Raw genomic sequence first — 17572 nt, forward strand, 5'->3', positions numbered from 1 at the left:
GGCGGCGGGGCGCGGCCATGCCGTGGGGCGCGGGGCCGGCGCGCGGAGTGACGCGGGGCGGGCGGGGCGCGGCGGCGGCGGAAGATGGCGCGGTGCGGGTGCGGGGCCCGGCTGTGCTGCTGCTGCTGCGGCGAGCGGGAGAGCCGCACACCCGAGGAGCTGGTACGGCCATCGCCCCGCGCTCCCACAGCCGCCCCTGATCCCCCGTCCCTCCGGATCCACGCGTGCTGGCGGAGCCCCTCACCCCGCGTCTCCGCCCGGCCCCGCTCGGCTCGGGGAGCGCCTGAGGGCGGGCGGGGAGCGGGGCTGCGGTGTTGGGCCCAGCGCCTCTCGGCCCGCTGTCCGCGCCTCGGGGTGCTGCTCCTCCCGCTCTCGATCCGATGCCCGTTCCCGCCCGTTTCGCTGCCGGGCCTGCTGCTTCGCCGCCCGTGCTGTCCCTGTCCCGGCCCGCGTTCTTTGTCTGGGCCTCGTGTCCCGGCCCATGAAGCCGCTGCCCCTCGCACTGTGAGGGGAGTGATGCTGGCAGGGGCTGTCTCTGACTCCAGCACTGCAGAGTGCTCTCTTCAGAATTGTCCTACGCTCCCCTGTAACCTGTTGCTGTGAGGGAAACGGGATGTGCGTTAGGACTTTGCTGTCGAGATCTCCTATATAGAAGTGATGTGTTTTCTGGCTCTAAAGTAAGAAACTTTGGCATTACTGCAATTTAAGTGGTGGTCTGGTAATCCAAACACTCAATTTACAAGCAACAATGATATAGCACTTTTGTAATTTTGGCTTTGCTGCCAGTGTTCATGAACAGCTGTAGATGCATTCATTCTGTCATGATTTTCCTCTCCTGCACTTGTTTTGCAGACGATCCTTGGAGAAACTCATGAAGAGGAGGATGAGATCCTTCCACGCAAAGACTATGAGGTGGGGAAATAACTTATAGCAACTTCTGATATTAATGTGATGGGACCTGTAGGCTGGTTTTGATCTGTTAGAGTTTGTAACAGGGCAGATGCTCAATATAGATCATTAGGTTGCATTGGCATTAGTAGAAATACCAAGAGTTGCTTTGCTTGCAAAGAACTGTTCCTCATCTTTGGATGTTTCTGGGATAAAGCCCTGTGGGCAGGTTGAATGTCTGCTCTCAAGTCAGACTGCTGTTGAGAAAAATTCTTTTTCAGAGTCTGGTGCATTTTCCCATTTCTTCAATTTGAGATTTACAGGCTCTGAAGGCCTTGCTTTCTGGTGACTATAGAAAGCATCTGTAGTTATTTGGTCACAGTTTCCTTTCTGCTGTCTTTGTTGTCATGCTGCCTCACAGCAGATCTTCCCATGTATCACATTCTGCTACTTACAGGAGGTGTTTGCTTTTTGCATCACTGTATGGTGGCCCTGAAGTATTTAGAGCAGTTGCTGTCAGTATGGGTGTCACCAACCCAGTTACTGCTTGGCTTGAAAAGGTGAAGATGTGGCTAGAGCTAGTGAAGTTTTGTGAGTGTGACTGTGAAACTATTGCTGTTAACTCCTGCTGTGATAAACTGAATAATTGATGCTGTTCATCTGGAGTTCTAGCTAGTGTTCCTGTTGTAGTGAGAGGGTGAATATAAAGATCCAGTGTTATCTCCTGCACTGTTAAAGTGGAGACACTTAAAAAAGTCTAAAACTGTAAAATGTGACTTCTCTATAGAAAGATGTATAAATCAGTTGTGCTTCTGTTTGTTTCACTGTCTCTCTCAGCTTGAGCAGGGAAATTGTTCTGTTCCTTCCCTTTGTGATTTTCAGGGTGTGACTGATCAAAATACTTAAATTGTTTCCAGGAGTATTTTCTCCTACAAAATCTGCTGTGGGGGTAGTAATAACTTCTGTAGTCATTAAAAAGGTCTTCTGGATGTAATTTTTTTTTTCACAACCTGTTGCAGTTGATTCTCCTAAATTGACCTTTTGGCATTTCAGAGCTTGGATTATGATCGCTGTATCAATGACCCATACTTGGAAATTTTGGAGAGCATGGACAACAAGGTAGGACCTTGTTCTTTCATGACCTAAAACTGTGGAAATCATCCAGAGAAACTGTGGATTGGAAGTGTTCAAAGTCTTTTTGGATGTGGCTTTGACCAGCCTGGAAGGAAAAGGCATCCTGTCCATGGAAAGGGGGGTGGAATGAGATGCGTCCCTTTCAAACCAGATAATTCTGTTATTCTAAATATGCTCCTCTGCGGGACATTTTATGTTTTTTTTCTTCTTTATTATAGAAATTCTATGTATTTCTCTATGTTTTAGTTGTTATGTTGTGGAGATTATAGCTCCCAGCATCTCTTGTGATCCTCAGGTTTAAAGTGTGCAAGATGTTGAGTCTTTCAGTTTACTATTTTCAGTTTGCTGTTGTCACTATCTTCTGTTGATTTATCCATCTGGCTGCTGAGCTGTGGAGCCTAAACCCACCTTCCAGAAAATCCCTGTTTCTGTGTTGCTTTTATTTTACTTTTTTTTTTTTTTTTCAATCCTCTTTCCAAACAGAAAGCCCAGAGATATGAAGCAGTGAAGTGGGTGCTGGTTTTTGCTATTGGAGTCTGTACAGGACTGGTAAGGATCATGCTGTTTGGGGAATTAGGAAAATTCAGGAGACTAAGCAGAAGTAATGGCTAAGGAATAAAGTAGAGGAAGCATTCTCTTTCATGGTGATGAGAGCTTAGTAAGTGGAGTTGTCTTTTGGGAATTATAGCAGGTTGTTATAGAATGTTTTTCAAGAAGCCTTTTGTTTTTCTTTCAGAACATGCTGGGTTTTCTTTATAAAGTAGTCTGGCAGGAAAATTTGTCCAAAGCAAACAACTTAATAAAAAAGGGTAGCAGTTTATGGCTGAACTGTGAAAATGAGCTCAGCTGAGTGTATGCCTCAATTAAATACCATTTTTCTTCTGTACCCTTAAGTATGTTGAGGGTGTTAAAAATACTGCCAGAATAGTATTTTAATGGGTGCTAATCAGGTGCAGAATTGCATCTCTTCAGGAATAATTCTAGGATAGATCTGTCCCAGTGAGAGAAGGAAGAAATCTGAGTTTCCAAAGCTGCTTTACTCTGAATTATGCTTCTTTATGTCTTCTTTTTCCCAGGTGGGTCTCTTTGTGGATTTCTTCGTGCGGCTCTTTACCCAGCTCAAGTTTCAGGTGGTACAAAGCTGTATCTTTTACCTTGGGCCTTGCTAGACTCAAGTGACCTTTTCCTTTCTGTTCCCATGTTTTGCTCAGAACAGCTGACTCTCACAATTCTGCCACTGAGCGTTTTGTTCATGATTAAGCAAGTTTTTGACTTGCTTATGTAATTCAGCCCTTGAAAGCAAGAAATGTTTCCAGTGTCAGGTACATAAGCAGGAAGAATTAGTGGTTTCCCTTCATCCTAATTCAGTGTTGAGCTTTGCAAAGGAAGCCTGGCTTTCTGACAGGTTTTGTTAGCTGCTCTGGCTGGATTAGGAAGCACAGGTTTGGCTCTTGATGCCTGGGTGGCCCAGACATTACCAAGGGATTGTGTGTTGGTGTGGGGAATGATGTTTTCCTTGACCATCCCTGCAGCGGTGGAGGAATGCACTGAGAAAGGCTGCCTTGCACTGTCCTTGTTGGAGCTGCTGGGGTTCAACCTGACCTTTGTTTTTCTTGCCAGTCTTCTGGTCCTGATACAAGTAAGACTTCAATTTATTGCTGCTCCTTACACAACCTTCCTTTCTTCTCACACAGGTCCTTGATATGAAATATCCTCGGTAGAAACACTTTGTGCCCCAAAATATCAAACTAGCTTCACAGTGCTATTTGATTTAGCTAAGCAGGGTCTCTTGGTCCCTTGCTCCCTGATGAGATGATGTTGATCAGGTATGAAATCAGTGCACCACAGCATCAGTGTTTCTTTCCCACAGCCTGTAGCAGCTGGCTCAGGAATTCCTGAAATTAAGTGCTACCTCAATGGAGTGAAGGTTCCAGGGGTTGTGCGTCTGCGGACAGTGGTGTGCAAAGCTACTGGAGTGCTCTTCAGTGTGGCAGGAGGTAAGGAGGGCTCTGCTGTGTTCATCTTGTTGGGGAGGGAGTCAGTGAAGGGGAAACAATGCTTTCTCTGATTACATAGGGCACAGAAGGCCCTGCTTTCCAATAAAATAATTTTAGTGATTTGAAGCAGAGTCATGAGCCCTGAGTGCATTATAGAGTAGAGAATAAACAAAAGTATCAGGACTATCAGGGAAACAGGTGATTTTTTTGAGTGGGTTAGTCAGATGTGACTCTTTGTGACAGAATCCAAGAGAGAGACCTGAGAATGTTCCAGGACACATTGTCAGGAGCAGCCTGAAGGCAGCAGGGCAGAATAACCCAGAGAGTTCAGAGTCCTTGTAACAGTTGTTTTTCAATTATTTCACCCACTTGGAGTGCAGAATCTGTGGAATCTGTGCAAGTCTTCACAAACATTTGGGGTTGTTGAGGCAGTAGGAGGTGAGCACCTCCCTGTGAGGAGCTGCAGGCTCAGCACAGAGAGCTGTGCCATGGCATGGGAGTGCTGAGCTGATTTGTTCTGGCTTTGTCAGCAAGGGGGGTGATGGTGGGGAAAGTGTGTTCCCTCATGAGCCCTGCTTTTCCAGGTCTTTTTGTCGGGAAGGAGGGTCCAATGATTCACAGTGGTGCTGTCGTGGGTGCTGGCTTGCCACAGGTTAGTTGCTGGCCTGAGTCACTGTGGTCAAGCCATTGTTTTGTAAGAATAAGTTTCCATCTCCTGTGTTTCTAAATCTTTACTTTGTTTATAGTTCCAGAGCATCTCTTTGAGGAAGATCCAGTTTAACTTTCCCTATTTCCGCAGTGACAGGTACTGTACCCAGGATGTGGAGGAGGGGAGAGGAGGATGAGTGAGCAGCCTTCCCTGGGAGGAGGGTAGAGGGCTGGGGTGAACCAGTCAGTGGTTTTATCAGTTTCTTTCTGGTGTCCTGCAGTTTCTTTCTGCAGCAAGACAACAACAAGATGTCACTTTCCAAGCTGCTCTGTTCTTCATGTTCATGGATGCTCTCTTGTGCTGCTCAGAAGATCTCTACCCATTTCAAACCTTTAATGTGGATGGTTGAAAGCTCAGTTACTCACCCCTTATGATTAGGATATACTTAAGAAAAGGCTAGGTCTCCTCAATGTGAACAAATTCTTGCCCTTTTGTCTCTGTAAGTCTTTCAAGTGATGCTGGAGTCCATGGTTTGTGGTGGTTCCTCACACACTGAGCTGTTGTGTAGTACCAGAATTCTGCTCTGTATTTGTGCTCTACAGAAAGAGCACAATGCTGCAATTTAATGAGCAAATGGCAGTGTCTGCCATGGCCAGCTCTGCTCCCAGCTCTCATTGCTGAATCCCTGGGATGTATCCATAAATGGGGATGATCTCTTACTTTGCAGGACCTAAGATCTCCAGAGCTCTAATTTGCTAAACTGAGGTTATTTTTCTCTTCATTTCAGGGATAAAAGGGATTTTGTATCTGCTGGAGCAGCTGCAGGGGTTGCAGCTGCCTTTGGAGCCCCAATTGGAGGCACTCTTTTTAGTTTGGAAGAAGGTTCCTCCTTCTGGAACCAGGGACTTACATGGAAAGTGGTGAGTGATGGTTCTGACTTTGTGACTCTTCCTTGAGAAGAGGGCTCCCCTTAGGGTTTGTCCATGAGGGCATTCAAATTGTCCTGTCTCTTCCTGAGCTCTCTTGGCAGGAGGGAAGTTGCCTGCTCTGTCAGTGTTCCAGAACTACTACAGATCAAGGGCAGAGATGAGCCTGATATTATCTGGAGTGTGGAACAGCTCTAGGCAGCAGATTTAGTGTACCTGGGAGAGAGGGCTTTTCTGCATGGGCTCTCTGCAGTTTGATCCCTTCCATAGTCAGTTCCTTTCCTCAGGCATGAGTTTCAAGGAAGAACTGACTGTGCCAATCTTAATTTTGGGAACCTTTGCTTCACCCTTTTTTTTTTCCCTCTACTTCCACAGCTTTTCTGTTCCATGGCTGCCACCTTCACTCTAAATTTTTTCCGCTCTGGGATTCAGTTTGGAAGCTGGGGGTCTTTCCAGCTCCCTGGGCTGCTGAACTTTGGGGAGTTTAAGGTAAGATTTATTGTTATTTCTCCCCTCTCCAGTCTCTTGTTAGTTCTGTGCTTCTGTCTGTTAGTTTGGAGGTTTCTTTTGACACATGCTTATATTTCAGTGGAAGGCACTTGATAGTTAGCTGCAATACATTGATACCCTCAGACAGAATTGTTCCCCTTTGATCTTAGCTACTCAAAATCTCTAGCTATGGAAATAGAAGTGTTGGTAGGAAATTGCAGCAACTGCTATAATGCTTTTTTTTTTATACTTTTCTGTACAGTGCTCTGAGTCTGATAAGAAATGCCACCTCTGGACAGCTGTGGACTTGGGCTTCTTCATTCTGATGGGGATTGTAGGAGGCCTTCTTGGAGCCACCTTTAACTGCCTGAACAAGAGACTTGCCAAGTACCGCATGCGCAATGTGCATCCCAAGCCAAAGCTGGTCAGGTATGTGCTCTCTTGAGTTTGTTTGTTTTGAGTTTGCTCCCAAATCAAAAGCATCAGTCTAGAAGAATCCTGTGAGTAGGATTGGAGGAAGTCCTAGACTGGTTATTTTAAAAATCACAAAATGAAGCCTCTATAGGACTTAGAAGTGAACACCAGAAACCAAATGTTACAGTCCCTGTAATTTTTGGTAACTTCGATGGCACAGAGAGAGTTGCAATCCTTCTTAAAAGGGCAGTGGAGGGAGCTCTTTATCATAAAGGTTGAACAAACCAGAGCTTTGTCTCCATGCAGGATATTTTTTTGTATCCTTGTCCAAGCTGATGTGGAAGGAATAGCTGATCTCACTTTTTAAAATAATGTTGGTTAAGTAAATCCACAATATCTGTACTATTTAGAGAGGGAACTTCTGTGTTATTCTGAAAGTAGCTATTTGTTTGCTCTAGACAGCTCCGAAACACAAAGCCCAGGTTTAAAAAAAAGTGTATTTCAGCAGCTAGAAAAGAGATTGAGAGACTGTGCATCACCCTTCCCAGTCCTGTCTACCCTTTTACCCTGTAAGGATGTGCAGAACATTCTTTCCATGTGAACAGCCTCATTGAACCCTGGGGCTTTTCATGTGTGACTGCTGTGTGTTCTCTGGGCAAAAATAGCTTATTTTTGGGGCAAGCAGTTAAAAAGGGCAGCTAAGGCAGTCCCTGGGAGCCAAGTCGTAATTCAACTTGATTTGCAGCGTCCTTTGTTCTGATGCTAAGCTATGGTGACTGCTGCTTTTTGCAGCTTATCAAAGTCATTTGCAGAGCTGGGACTAGGTTACAGTGCTGAGTGTGGCTTCAGTGTTTGGTTTCTGTTGTGTCTTTCAGAGTCCTGGAGAGCTTGCTTGTGTCATTGACCACCACTGTGGTGGTCTTTGTGGCCTCCATGGTTCTGGGGGAATGCCGGCAGATGTCTTCCAGCAGGCACAGTGGCAATGACACCCTGAGCCTGCAGGTGAGGGATTCCTATGTGATTATATTCCCTGGCATATTGTTCACCCTGCAGAGCAGCATAGGCATGTAATGAGCTTTTTTACTGGCAAAACTGCAGTGAGAGTCTGAGGAGGGTTACAGGAGCTTAGGGTAATAATAAAAGCTACATTGTACTTTCGTACAAAACAACTCAGGCTCCGAGTCAAGGAGCCCATTGATGTTGTAGGCCCCATCTCTGCTATTGGTGTTTGATCTGAACTTTCCAAAGCATGGCTAACAGTAACAGAAATGTTATTCCCATTCTGCCCAAAGGCTAATGTAGGAGACAATAAATTCTAACTTTTGTTTCTCTTGTGTCCTGCATTAGGATGTATCAGAGGATGTAAATTCAAGCATCAAAACCTTTTTTTGCCCAAATGAAACATATAATGACATGGCCACGCTTTTCTTCAACCCTCAGGAGTCAGCTATCCTGCAGCTCTTCCACCAGGAGGGTGAGTAGTTAGGAGACTGCCTCATCCCACACTTAAACTTCAGAGCTTCTTAGCTGGAATAGCACCACAAGGCTAGGAGCATCTTCAGGCCTTTATGGCTCTGAAGGACTGCTAGTACAACTGGTGAATGTCTCCTTAATGGGAAGAAAGGCCTGCTTTTCCTCTCTTTCACTTACTCATTGTCTTCATGTGTGTTTGGACTGGGAGGCTCAGCAGCTGTTGTGAGATGAGCCTGCTGTGAGCTGAGGGGTGGATGGTGCATGACTCTATCTTGGACAGACCTGTGCTTCTTTAGTCATGATTCTTCTTGTGTTGCAGGTACTTTCAGCCCAGTCACCCTATCCCTGTTCTTCCTTCTCTATTTCTTACTCTCCTGCTGGACATATGGGATCTCTGTGCCCAGTGGTCTGTTTGTACCATCACTGCTTTGTGGGGCTGCCTTCGGACGCCTGGTCGCCAACCTCCTCAAAAGGTGCATCACGTGTGTGTGTGAGGGATGTGCTGCAGGTGCACCCTGAGCCCTCAGGCAGCCTTTTCTAACCTGAGGGCTCTGTGCTTTGCTCTAGTTACATCGGCCTCGATCACATCTACTCAGGAACCTTTGCACTGATCGGGGCAGCAGCGTTCCTGGGAGGAGTGGTCCGCATGACCATCAGCCTGACCGTCATCCTCATCGAGTCCACCAACGAGATCACCTATGGGCTCCCCATAATGATCACCCTCATGGTGAGTGCAGGGCCTTAGCTCTGGCTTTCTGCAGCCTGCTTGAACTTGTGCTGGCCCCTGAATCTTTGTTACTTTCAGGGCTTTCATAAGCCAAGGTGTCTCATACTTGGAACAACTACTCAGTAGATCTTGTGTTTGCTATGCAGGTAGCCAAGTGGACAGGAGACTTTTTCAACAAAGGCATCTATGACATCCACGTGAACTTGAGAGGAGTGCCTCTTCTGGAGTGGGAAACTGGGGTGGAAATGGATAAGTAAGGCTGCACCTCTTGACCAGATTGTGGGTTATTTGTGGTGGGGATTCTTGCTCAGAAATGTTTTAATGCAGGGGGATGATGCTTCATCTTCAACAAACCTAGTTGCTCTGAGGAGCAACTGTGAGGGCTATGAAAGAAGTTGTGCACCAGGCCTGCAGCTAGAAAGAGATGCTGAAGCCCTTTCTGAGGGGGTGGATGGATGGAAATTTGCTGGGTGGATTTGGGAGGTTCAGCAAGAACTTTATGAAAACATTCCATTGGACTTTGCTTCTTGTGGAATGTCATCTTCTTTCCACCTGTTGTCTCTTCCCAGTAGTGTATAGAAACTTTATTATAAGTTAGAACATTCTACCTTTCCTCTAGTGCATCATTGTTACAATGTTTTGTTATTAAAAAGTAAATTAAAACATCAGGTATGCCATCACTGTTTCACTGGTACCACAGTGAAGGTAAGCACACAGGCAAAAGGAGCTAGCAGAGCTTAGCTGCAGCAGACTCCAGGATCTTGTTAGAGACTGTTTTGTTTCCATGTTTGTTCATCACTAGGCTTCTTTCACTGATGTGATGCATGCATCAATTTTGGATTTCTGTTTCTTCAGACTACGAGCCAGTGACATCATGGAACCCAACCTGACGTACGTGTACCCGCACACCCGGATCCAGTCCCTTGTCAGCATCCTGCGCACGACTGTCCATCATGCCTTCCCTGTGGTGACAGAGAATCGGGGCAATGAGAGGGAGTTCATGAAGGGAAATCAGCTGATAAGCAACAACATCAAATTCAAGGTAAAGAGTTCCTTGTGTGGTCGAAGGGGAGAGAGCTTTGTTTTGCATACAGAATGGCCTTGCTTTAGTTATTTAGGCTTTTGGGCAGAATTCAGGTCAGAGATAAGCACCTACTGCAACACAAAATTTTTGAGATCTCCATTTCATTCCATTCTCTGGGTAGTGGTACAGACAAAATAGTGGGTTGCATTCCTAGAGGCTAAAGTTAAGAGACAAAGTAATCTGTTTAATATAGACATGGAAACTTTTGGATTTGTTACTCAATTGCACAGTCCTATTGGCTATTCTTAAGTCCTGAAGCAGCAGTTGCTAATGAACGTGTTATGTGGTAGCACAGAGCTATCATTTAGTATTTCACAGTCACTCTTGAATAACTGTTGATTTGTTTAGTGAGTATCTGAAAATGGTTTGTTGTATCCAGAAATCCAGCATTCTCACCCGAGCTGGAGAGCAGCGCAAGCGCAGCCAGTCCATGAAGTCCTACCCTTCAAGTGAGCTGCGTAACATGTGTGATGAGCACATAGCAACAGAGGAGCCTCCTGAAAAGGAGGATCTGCTGCAGCAGATGCTGGAGAGAAGGTGAGCTCCTGGTAGGCACAAATGTATGGAAACAGGTTTTTTCCATGTGTTGAGATGTGATGTAAAGAATGTTTCATATAGTCTCCGTCACTGCATATGTGAGCAGAAATAGTGCTGTATCCATATTTTAGAAGTGGCTTGTCAGGTCTGAGGAGCCAATGCTGTGGCTCACACCTGTGACCAAGTCCCAGGGAAGTGGGTTGATTATGTCCAACTTCTCACATTTCCTTCAAACACCTATATAGACATACTTCCTGGAGAGGATGGAGTACCTGGGAAGATCTCTATAGAAATCAATGTCGTCTTGTCTGCAAAAATGTGAGAGCTCTAGAAAGCTCATTTATCTTTGCCAATGACCTGGTGCTGTGATACTGGTATCACCTTTCTGGTAACTGGCCTGAGTCACCAGGCTTGTGTTGCTCTTACTTCCAAGCAGAAGCCCAGCCTAGTGAATAATTTTCTAAGTCAGTGATCATGACTTTCATGAATGGCGTTCTACCCTGACATTTTTCCAGATGCTTCAGCTTTTATAAGAACCTGAGTAATTTGGCACTGAAAATTGCTTTAATAGCAAGTGGTTTGAAGTTGAGTTAGGAAATGTCCCGTTCTGCTGCTCTGACCATATAATGGCTCTTGACCCCTCTCCTATTTTTTTCTTTGTGGAGTGAAGACTTGCTTGTCCCTAGCAAGAGTCCCTGTAATGTTCAGGAGGAGGTTGCAAAGAACTGAGAACTGAACTAGCTGCTCTTTTGGGAGTTGGAGTACGTGAAGCTTTAACATGTGGTGTTAAATTCATTACAGATACACTCCTTACCCCAACCTGTACCCTGACCAGTCTCCCAGTGAGGAGTGGACCATGGAGGAGCGTTTCAGACCCTTGACCTTCCATGGCTTGATCCTGCGCTCACAGCTGGTCACCCTTCTTGACCGTGGGGTTTGCTACTCTGAGAGCCAGTCGGTGAGTCCTCTCTTCAGGAGCTTGGCAACAATATTCATGGGCTGCCAAAAAGATTACATCTGTTTTTACACTTTAACGGATGTTTGTGTGTTCTAAAAGTTGCAGACAGGTAATGTGAATTCTCCCTTGCAACTCTTAGAGTAAAGGAATTGAAAATATCCCCAGGAAAAAGACAGCCACTGTTTAAAAAATAATCCAACAGATTCATTTGTTGCATAAAGATAAGGAGAATATATGATATATGACATAAAGATATGCAGAACTGGAGAACAGAGGGCAGATATTAAATGCAAATAGAGCACCCAGCAGTATGTACTGTGTGTGGAGGTCTTGGTAGAACATTGTCAGCTGTGTCACTGAGACCAGTGAGAGTATCTGAAGCCCAGCTCCCACAGGGCTGGTTTCCTGCTGCCCTCCAGTGTTGAGTACAGATTTGTCTGAGGTTGAGGAGCAGGTCCATTCTCTGTCAGCTAAAGGCCTGCATAGGTTTGGGTAACAGCACCTCTGCAGAAGGTGGATGTGTGGGTGTGGGAGCAGAAGGAGATCTGGGGGGGCAGTTAAGGGGCATGGCTAGCTGTGCTTCTTGCAGCCCCTGTGTTGTCTGGAATGGTGGCACTTGGGTTCAGTGGGATTTCTTTCATTGCAGAGTGCGAGTCAGCCCCGCCTGTCCCATGCAGAGATGTCAGAGGATTATCCCCGCTACCCAGACATCCATGATCTGGACCTGACATTGCTCAACCCTCGGATGATAGTGGTAAGATACATGTTTCAGTGTGGCAGTGTCTCCTGATACATAGTTACAGCTGTCCAAAGCCTTTAGAAAACGTTGAGAACATGTTTAATACATTCTTTGGTGCAGTGGCCAACATCTCATGCTCCTCAAGCACTCAGCCTTCTCTGCATGTAGAAACCCCCTGCTATGAGGCAACAGTGTCCATTGGTGCTTTACTTCTAGAATAATGTGTTGCCTGTCCAGTTTAATTTCTCAACAAACCAAACTGTACTCATATTTGCACAGAAATAGAAGATGACCCCAGTTAAATACTCTGTCTGGGCATCAGTGCAATGGAGGACTTGTAGGAACTGCTTGTTAGTGATTCCCAGAATGAAAATGCCTCTAGTAAATAACATGATTATTTTTCATTCTTAGGATGTCACCCCATATATGAACCCATCACCCTTTACTGTCTCTCCAAATACTCATGTGTCACAAGTCTTCAACCTGTTCAGGACAATGGGACTCAGGCATTTACCTGTTGTGAATGCAGTTGGAGAGGTGAGTCCTTGTCTTGTCTTAGCTGAGCAAAGAAGCCACAGTGTTTGTACAACATTTCCCATCTTTGGGACAATTAAAATCTCTTTTAACATTAAACAGAAATGCTGTAAAGAGATCAGAATGTGGGGTTTTTTTAGAGTCCTGAAGGCTTGATTTCTGTGACTTTGTTGTCATCTTTAATGTCCTAGCCTGCTTCCCCCTTACCTGCAAAGAGCAGGACATGCTTCTCTCCCATCTCAGGTGTGCAGCCTTTAGAAGCTCTTTATTTTTGTATCTGTTAAGAGCCTTGAGTTCATCAGAGGCCACTAATTTGCCTCTCCTTTCACAGCTTTATTCAAAGCCAAGAGCAAAATTTCCAATATACTGAGGCAAGATGTTTTCCTGTAGGAAGGGAGTTGTATTCTATTCCTACTCACAGGAGCAGCAAAGCAAAGCAGTGTTTAAATGGTCTGTGCTTGACTCAGTGGCCTTGTCTCTTTGCTGTCTACAGTGCTTAGGAACAGTCAGTAGATGTCAGCAACCTCCTATAACCACAGTGAGAAACTTTCCCTTAAACCTGACCTGGTCTGTGTGAGGCAGCACTGCTTCTGCTGCCTCATGGTTCCCCATAGTTAGACTCTGCAGGGCCTGTGAGTTGCAAACAAGAGATGTTGGCTTGTTCCATTTTAGTACAAGATGCTCTTGAAGTACTAGAGAGCAGCCTAGTTCTAAACTGTTTCTGTGTGTAAAATCAGTGAGATGTTTCACCAGCTGAAATGTGTGGTTTTGTCACCTGCCAATGTGCTGTAACATCTTAGCTAGTCTAGACAATTTCTCTGTTTTGGCCTTTAGAGCTTCCTTGAATTTATCTCATAGGAGCTTTCTGAAGTCATGCCATGTGGAATACCAGAAATGTCTTGAATAAAGTCCTGAAAGACAGCTTTGTTATTTCCAGTTGAAGTTTTTACTTCCCACATTTTAAGGATTTTACATCCTTATACCATCTGACTTGGAAAGGATTTCCCTTCCTAGGCAGGGGGTCCTGCTGGTGCCAGACATCACAGCAATGGTTAAGCTGTTTGTTTGGTGTAGTTAAATCAGCATTCTTGCCTGCAGAGTAAGTGTTGGCAGAGGGAGGCACATTGTTTCTGTGAATTTCAACTTGAATCCACTCTAACTCAGCATTGATCAAGAGCTGCTTTCAGGTTACCTGTTTTTGGGGTGTTGAACAGAACAACCACTTTATTATGGATGTCTCATAGTGGCACACCTCTGAAAATGACTTGTGTCTTTTCTTTCTCTTCTCTTCCCCTTTAAGGTTGTTGGGATAATCACTCGGCACAACCTGACCCATGAATTCCTGCAGGCAAGACTGAGGCAGCACTATCAGACCATCTGATGGCCCTGCCCTGTCAGTGTGGCTTCCTCCCTCCTCCAAGCCTGCACACATGCTCCTGTTCTGCTGGGGCCACACAAGGCCCAGCTCCTGCCCTTTGGCTTCTCACATGCATATCAAGCCTGGGGAACTGGAAAACATCTTGCTAGCCAGAGAATTAGAGGAGCTGCCTGAGCCCAGAGCTGTTGAATAGCCTCAGGCACTTGGTTTGGCAACTCTTGATCCAGGTGTTTTCTTCCCCTGTCCCCATTATCTCCTTCCATCAGATGTTGTCCTGACACTCTGTGTTCTGCCATTTTGTTTTGGGATTTTCCAAAGAACTGGAAAAAAGAACCATTTCTCTCCATTGTGTCCTGGGCAAAGAACTGCAGCATCTTTCCCTTCCTCCTGTATGATTCCCTTTTCCTCTTCCTCCCTTGATCCTGCAACTGTTGCCTTATTTGTGTGAGAAGGGAGTTGCTGAGAGGAGATACTGAAGTTTGCAGGTATCAAATAGCTGCTCTGGAGGGTGGTTTCTTGCAAAACCAGTATTTAAAAATCCAGCATTTTGAGAATATACCTGTCTTTGCAAGTGTTCCCCTTTGGCCATGTTTTTTCACTCTGGCTTAATTTGTTCTTCATTTCTCTCCTTTCATGGGGAAGTGTTTCTGCTGTAATGTTTTTGACAGCAGATGACTTTTGGGAGCAGCTCAGCAGATTTGGAGTTCAAAATGGTTACATTTCAGATACTGTTTGGGTTTATAAATATTTAATACATTTGCACAGCATCTCAAGGAAGGGAGATCTCTCTTTCCTGTTAGCTGTTGCTATTTATTTCCCTGTAAGAGACTCTTCAAAGATACTTGGTGGCACTCCACTTTGACATTCTTGCATTTTTTGCAATTGTAGGCACTTTGTCCTTGCACTGCTCAAACAATGAGAGCCTGGGGCACGTTTCCAGGTGGAGTCAGAGGCCAGGGAGCTCCACATCCTCAGAGCATGGAGAAGTGTTGCTTTCTGGAGGCAAATAGAACTGATGGTCTCTGAGCTTGGTTAAATTATGTGTCATGAGAGGAGCTGCTGTAGTTTCAGGCTGCCATAAGGAGGGATACTTAGTACTGCTGACTAAGGCAGGATCTCCTGCAGGTGGTATGTGGGGCTGTCTGTGCTCTAAAAACACTTGGGATAATGTTTGCAACTGCAGCAATCTGTGAGGGCAAAATCAGCACTTAGGAGCCAGTTGCAGCCAGTTCAGTGCTTTAGCAGGTACCATCCTGGCCAGCACCTGTATTGTTCCAGCAGGCACTGCCCTCCTGAGTTCTCTGTGCAGATAACCCTCAGTGGGAAGCCAGTGCTGTGCCTCAGGGACTGCAGAGCTGATTGGCTTGATAAAGCACAGAGCATTCTCCTAGCCAAGTTACATGGGGAATGGATTCCAGAAAAGCTACACAGTCTCTGAGCCCTCCAGTTAACCTGTTGTCTGCCATAAGGAGCTGGCTAGGTGGGAACTGGGGCAGAAGAAAGGCAGACTTTGTTGATTTTCTGTATTTCCTTAGAGCATAGAAGTTGGCATCAGCTACTGCTCTTGATTTGCCAGTTCCTTCCCTGTAAGTAGAATAAGGATGTTTGTTCTGTCTGGATAGTCTCTGCAGGTGTTGTCCAAAATGCCTGTGTTCCCTGACCTCTGGTCTTCCACTGAGCTCTCCCAGGAAACTTCCAGTGCCCATTTGCACTCACTGAAGCTGGACTCTAGGCTTGAAATATGCTTATGCTAGGCTGCCTTTCATTTAAAGGATCTGTGCTCCTGGGTAGTTAAGAATCACAGAAATCCTGTTTTTGTGGGATTTCAGATCACTCATGTGGAATTGGCAATCCTGTACTGTTAGAACACCTGTCAAGAATGTCCTGTGTCTCCCCATGACAAATGTTTTTCCTCTTATTCATGAGTGTGTGTGGAGGGGCAGGTTCCTTCTCCTCCTGCACATGAATTAAGGCTCCTTAGGTTGTTTGCCTTGAGCTGGTCCTGATTTATTTCTGTACACAAACAGCAGGGTATTTTGCTGCAGGATGTCTTTGTCTTTGCTGCTGAGGCTAGAGTTGGGCAATCCAGACAAGTCAGGCTGGAGAATCTTGTCAAGGTTTTTCTGGGCACAGGATGCTTCCCTATGAGAAGCACTTTGCCTTCAACCTGCTGGCAGCACTGTCTGCTCTGCCTGGGCATCTTATTCAAATGTTTCAGCTAGAAAACACACCCTTTCATTCTTTCACTAAAGAAGTGAGCATGGTGGGGGAGCCTGTCAGCTGCTTTAAAGGGCAATCTCAGCATGCAGTTACTGTTCTGTAACCTGCATAAAAGGAATTATAAGTTCAGCTGACATTTGGAGATGCAGCATTTCCCTTCTGATGAGGACTGATGCCAAGGGGCTGGTGTTGACTCAGTCTTGTTCTCACACTTTGGTTACTTCATTCCTTTCTTACAACACACTTACTGCTTCTGCTGGCTCTGGTTGGTAGGTGTTTTAGCAGAAACTTAACTCTAACACCGGTGCCTGTAACATTTTAACAGAGCAACACTAAGGGAAAAATAACCCAGAACTGTGTTGGTTCTGGTGGCAAGGTTGGGAGGTTAGTCTGGGGCCTTCTCCCTTGCCTTGTGGTTTCCTGTGCAGTGTTAATTATGCAGTTTTGAATTATTAATTACTGTGAACAATTCCACTAGTAGCAACTTACCTTTCCATTTGTTTTTTTTGTTTTCTTTTTGCACTGTTTTTTGTTATGAAATGATGTAAGCTAATTCCATGGTGTGTGTATATAAATTGTATTTTTTTTTAAATTTGTATGAGTATATTTTTATTTGAACTATGGCACTTGGGAAGTATTCATGTAGCTGTAACATGTCTGAGAGTAAAATGTTTGTGTGTCTCCTGCAGCACTTTCAAAGCCTTTTGATGTTTCTAGTATTGTTTTATTTTTGTCCTTTATGATAATAAAACTAGTAGAACATGGCAACATCCAAGAGCATGATTTGAGGTAGTTGTGTAGTTGCTATTTGAGTTGTCTGGGTCTAACAGTTTGTACAGAATATGCTCTTAGGCTAGGCAGAGAGGATTGGTTGTGACCACTGTAGTTCCACATTCTCACAATAACTGTTTCAAAGGAGGGAATTGCCATATTTTAAAAGGAGCTAAATTCTGCTATTTTTCTTACCTGAGAACTCACCTTCCTCCCAGTAAGTTAGTGAATGAGTTTAGACTACAGTGTGGCACCTCTTTTTTTACAGTTGACTTCTTCAGGGTGTAAAAGATCTTAATTTCATCTTTAATGTTTATTTAGTTTGTGGCTATCTTTTCTACTTTGTCCTGTTGTCTGCCTTACAGAAAAGAATTTGTGACAATTTTTGAGCTTTTATCACATGCTTACAGGTCAAAAATATAAATAGAGTCTTTGAGCACTTCAGAAATATCTGACCCAAAAAGCTCACTGCCCTTCCATGTTTCTATGCATCAAGGGGCTGTGTAGTATCTCTCTGAGGCACTCTAGCACAGAATTAGCCAGCAACTTGTCTGGCTCCTTCCCTTGGGCTTTTCCTTGTTGGGTGTGTAATGCCAGGAAAAGCCTGAGATAGATAAAACCATCTCTTGGGAGGGAATGGCAGAAAATTGATTT

At 45.0% G+C, this 17572-nt stretch overlaps 1 protein-coding gene across 2 annotated transcripts; it reads left to right on the top strand.

The window, feature by feature from the left end:
* The first annotated feature begins 58 nt into the window (after positions 1-58).
* On the top strand, positions 59-16915 carry CLCN6 (chloride voltage-gated channel 6). Of its 2 annotated transcripts, XM_079326219.1 has the most exons (23): positions 59-162; positions 853-912; positions 1942-2007; positions 2506-2571; positions 3099-3165; positions 3555-3661; positions 3893-4019; positions 4604-4671; positions 4766-4824; positions 5456-5588; positions 5970-6083; positions 6346-6512; positions 7373-7499; positions 7845-7971; positions 8290-8443; positions 8538-8697; positions 8844-8950; positions 9553-9739; positions 10161-10318; positions 11120-11276; positions 11923-12030; positions 12427-12552; positions 13850-16915. In XM_079326219.1, the coding sequence occupies exons 1-23, from the start codon at positions 85-87 to the stop codon at positions 13928-13930; spliced, it is 2604 nt and encodes an 867-aa protein (XP_079182345.1). In that variant the 5' UTR covers positions 59-84; the 3' UTR covers positions 13931-16915. The 2 variants fall into 2 exon arrangements, with proteins under 2 accessions (XP_079182345.1, XP_079182346.1); XM_079326220.1 differs by lacking the exon at positions 3555-3661 and having other exon boundaries at positions 69-162; positions 3099-3152.
* The last annotated feature ends 657 nt before the right edge of the window (positions 16916-17572 follow it).

The sequence above is a fragment of the Erithacus rubecula genome, assembly GCF_903797595.1.
Source record: "Erithacus rubecula genome assembly, chromosome: 24".
Classification (NCBI taxonomy): Eukaryota; Metazoa; Chordata; class Aves; order Passeriformes; family Muscicapidae; genus Erithacus; species Erithacus rubecula.

Bases quoted from the DNA above. Each gene is read 5' to 3' on its own strand.
- CLCN6 (XM_079326219.1), top strand. From the start codon at position 85: ATGGCGCGGTGCGGGTGCGGGGCCCGGCTGTGCTGCTGCTGCTGCGGC. The intron at 5,589-5,969 runs GTGAGTGATGGT...CTACTTCCACAG, and splicing joins AGGGACTTACATGGAAAGTG to CTTTTCTGTTCCATGGCTGC. The intron at 12,553-13,849 runs GTGAGTCCTTGT...TTCCCCTTTAAG, and splicing joins TTGTGAATGCAGTTGGAGAG to GTTGTTGGGATAATCACTCG.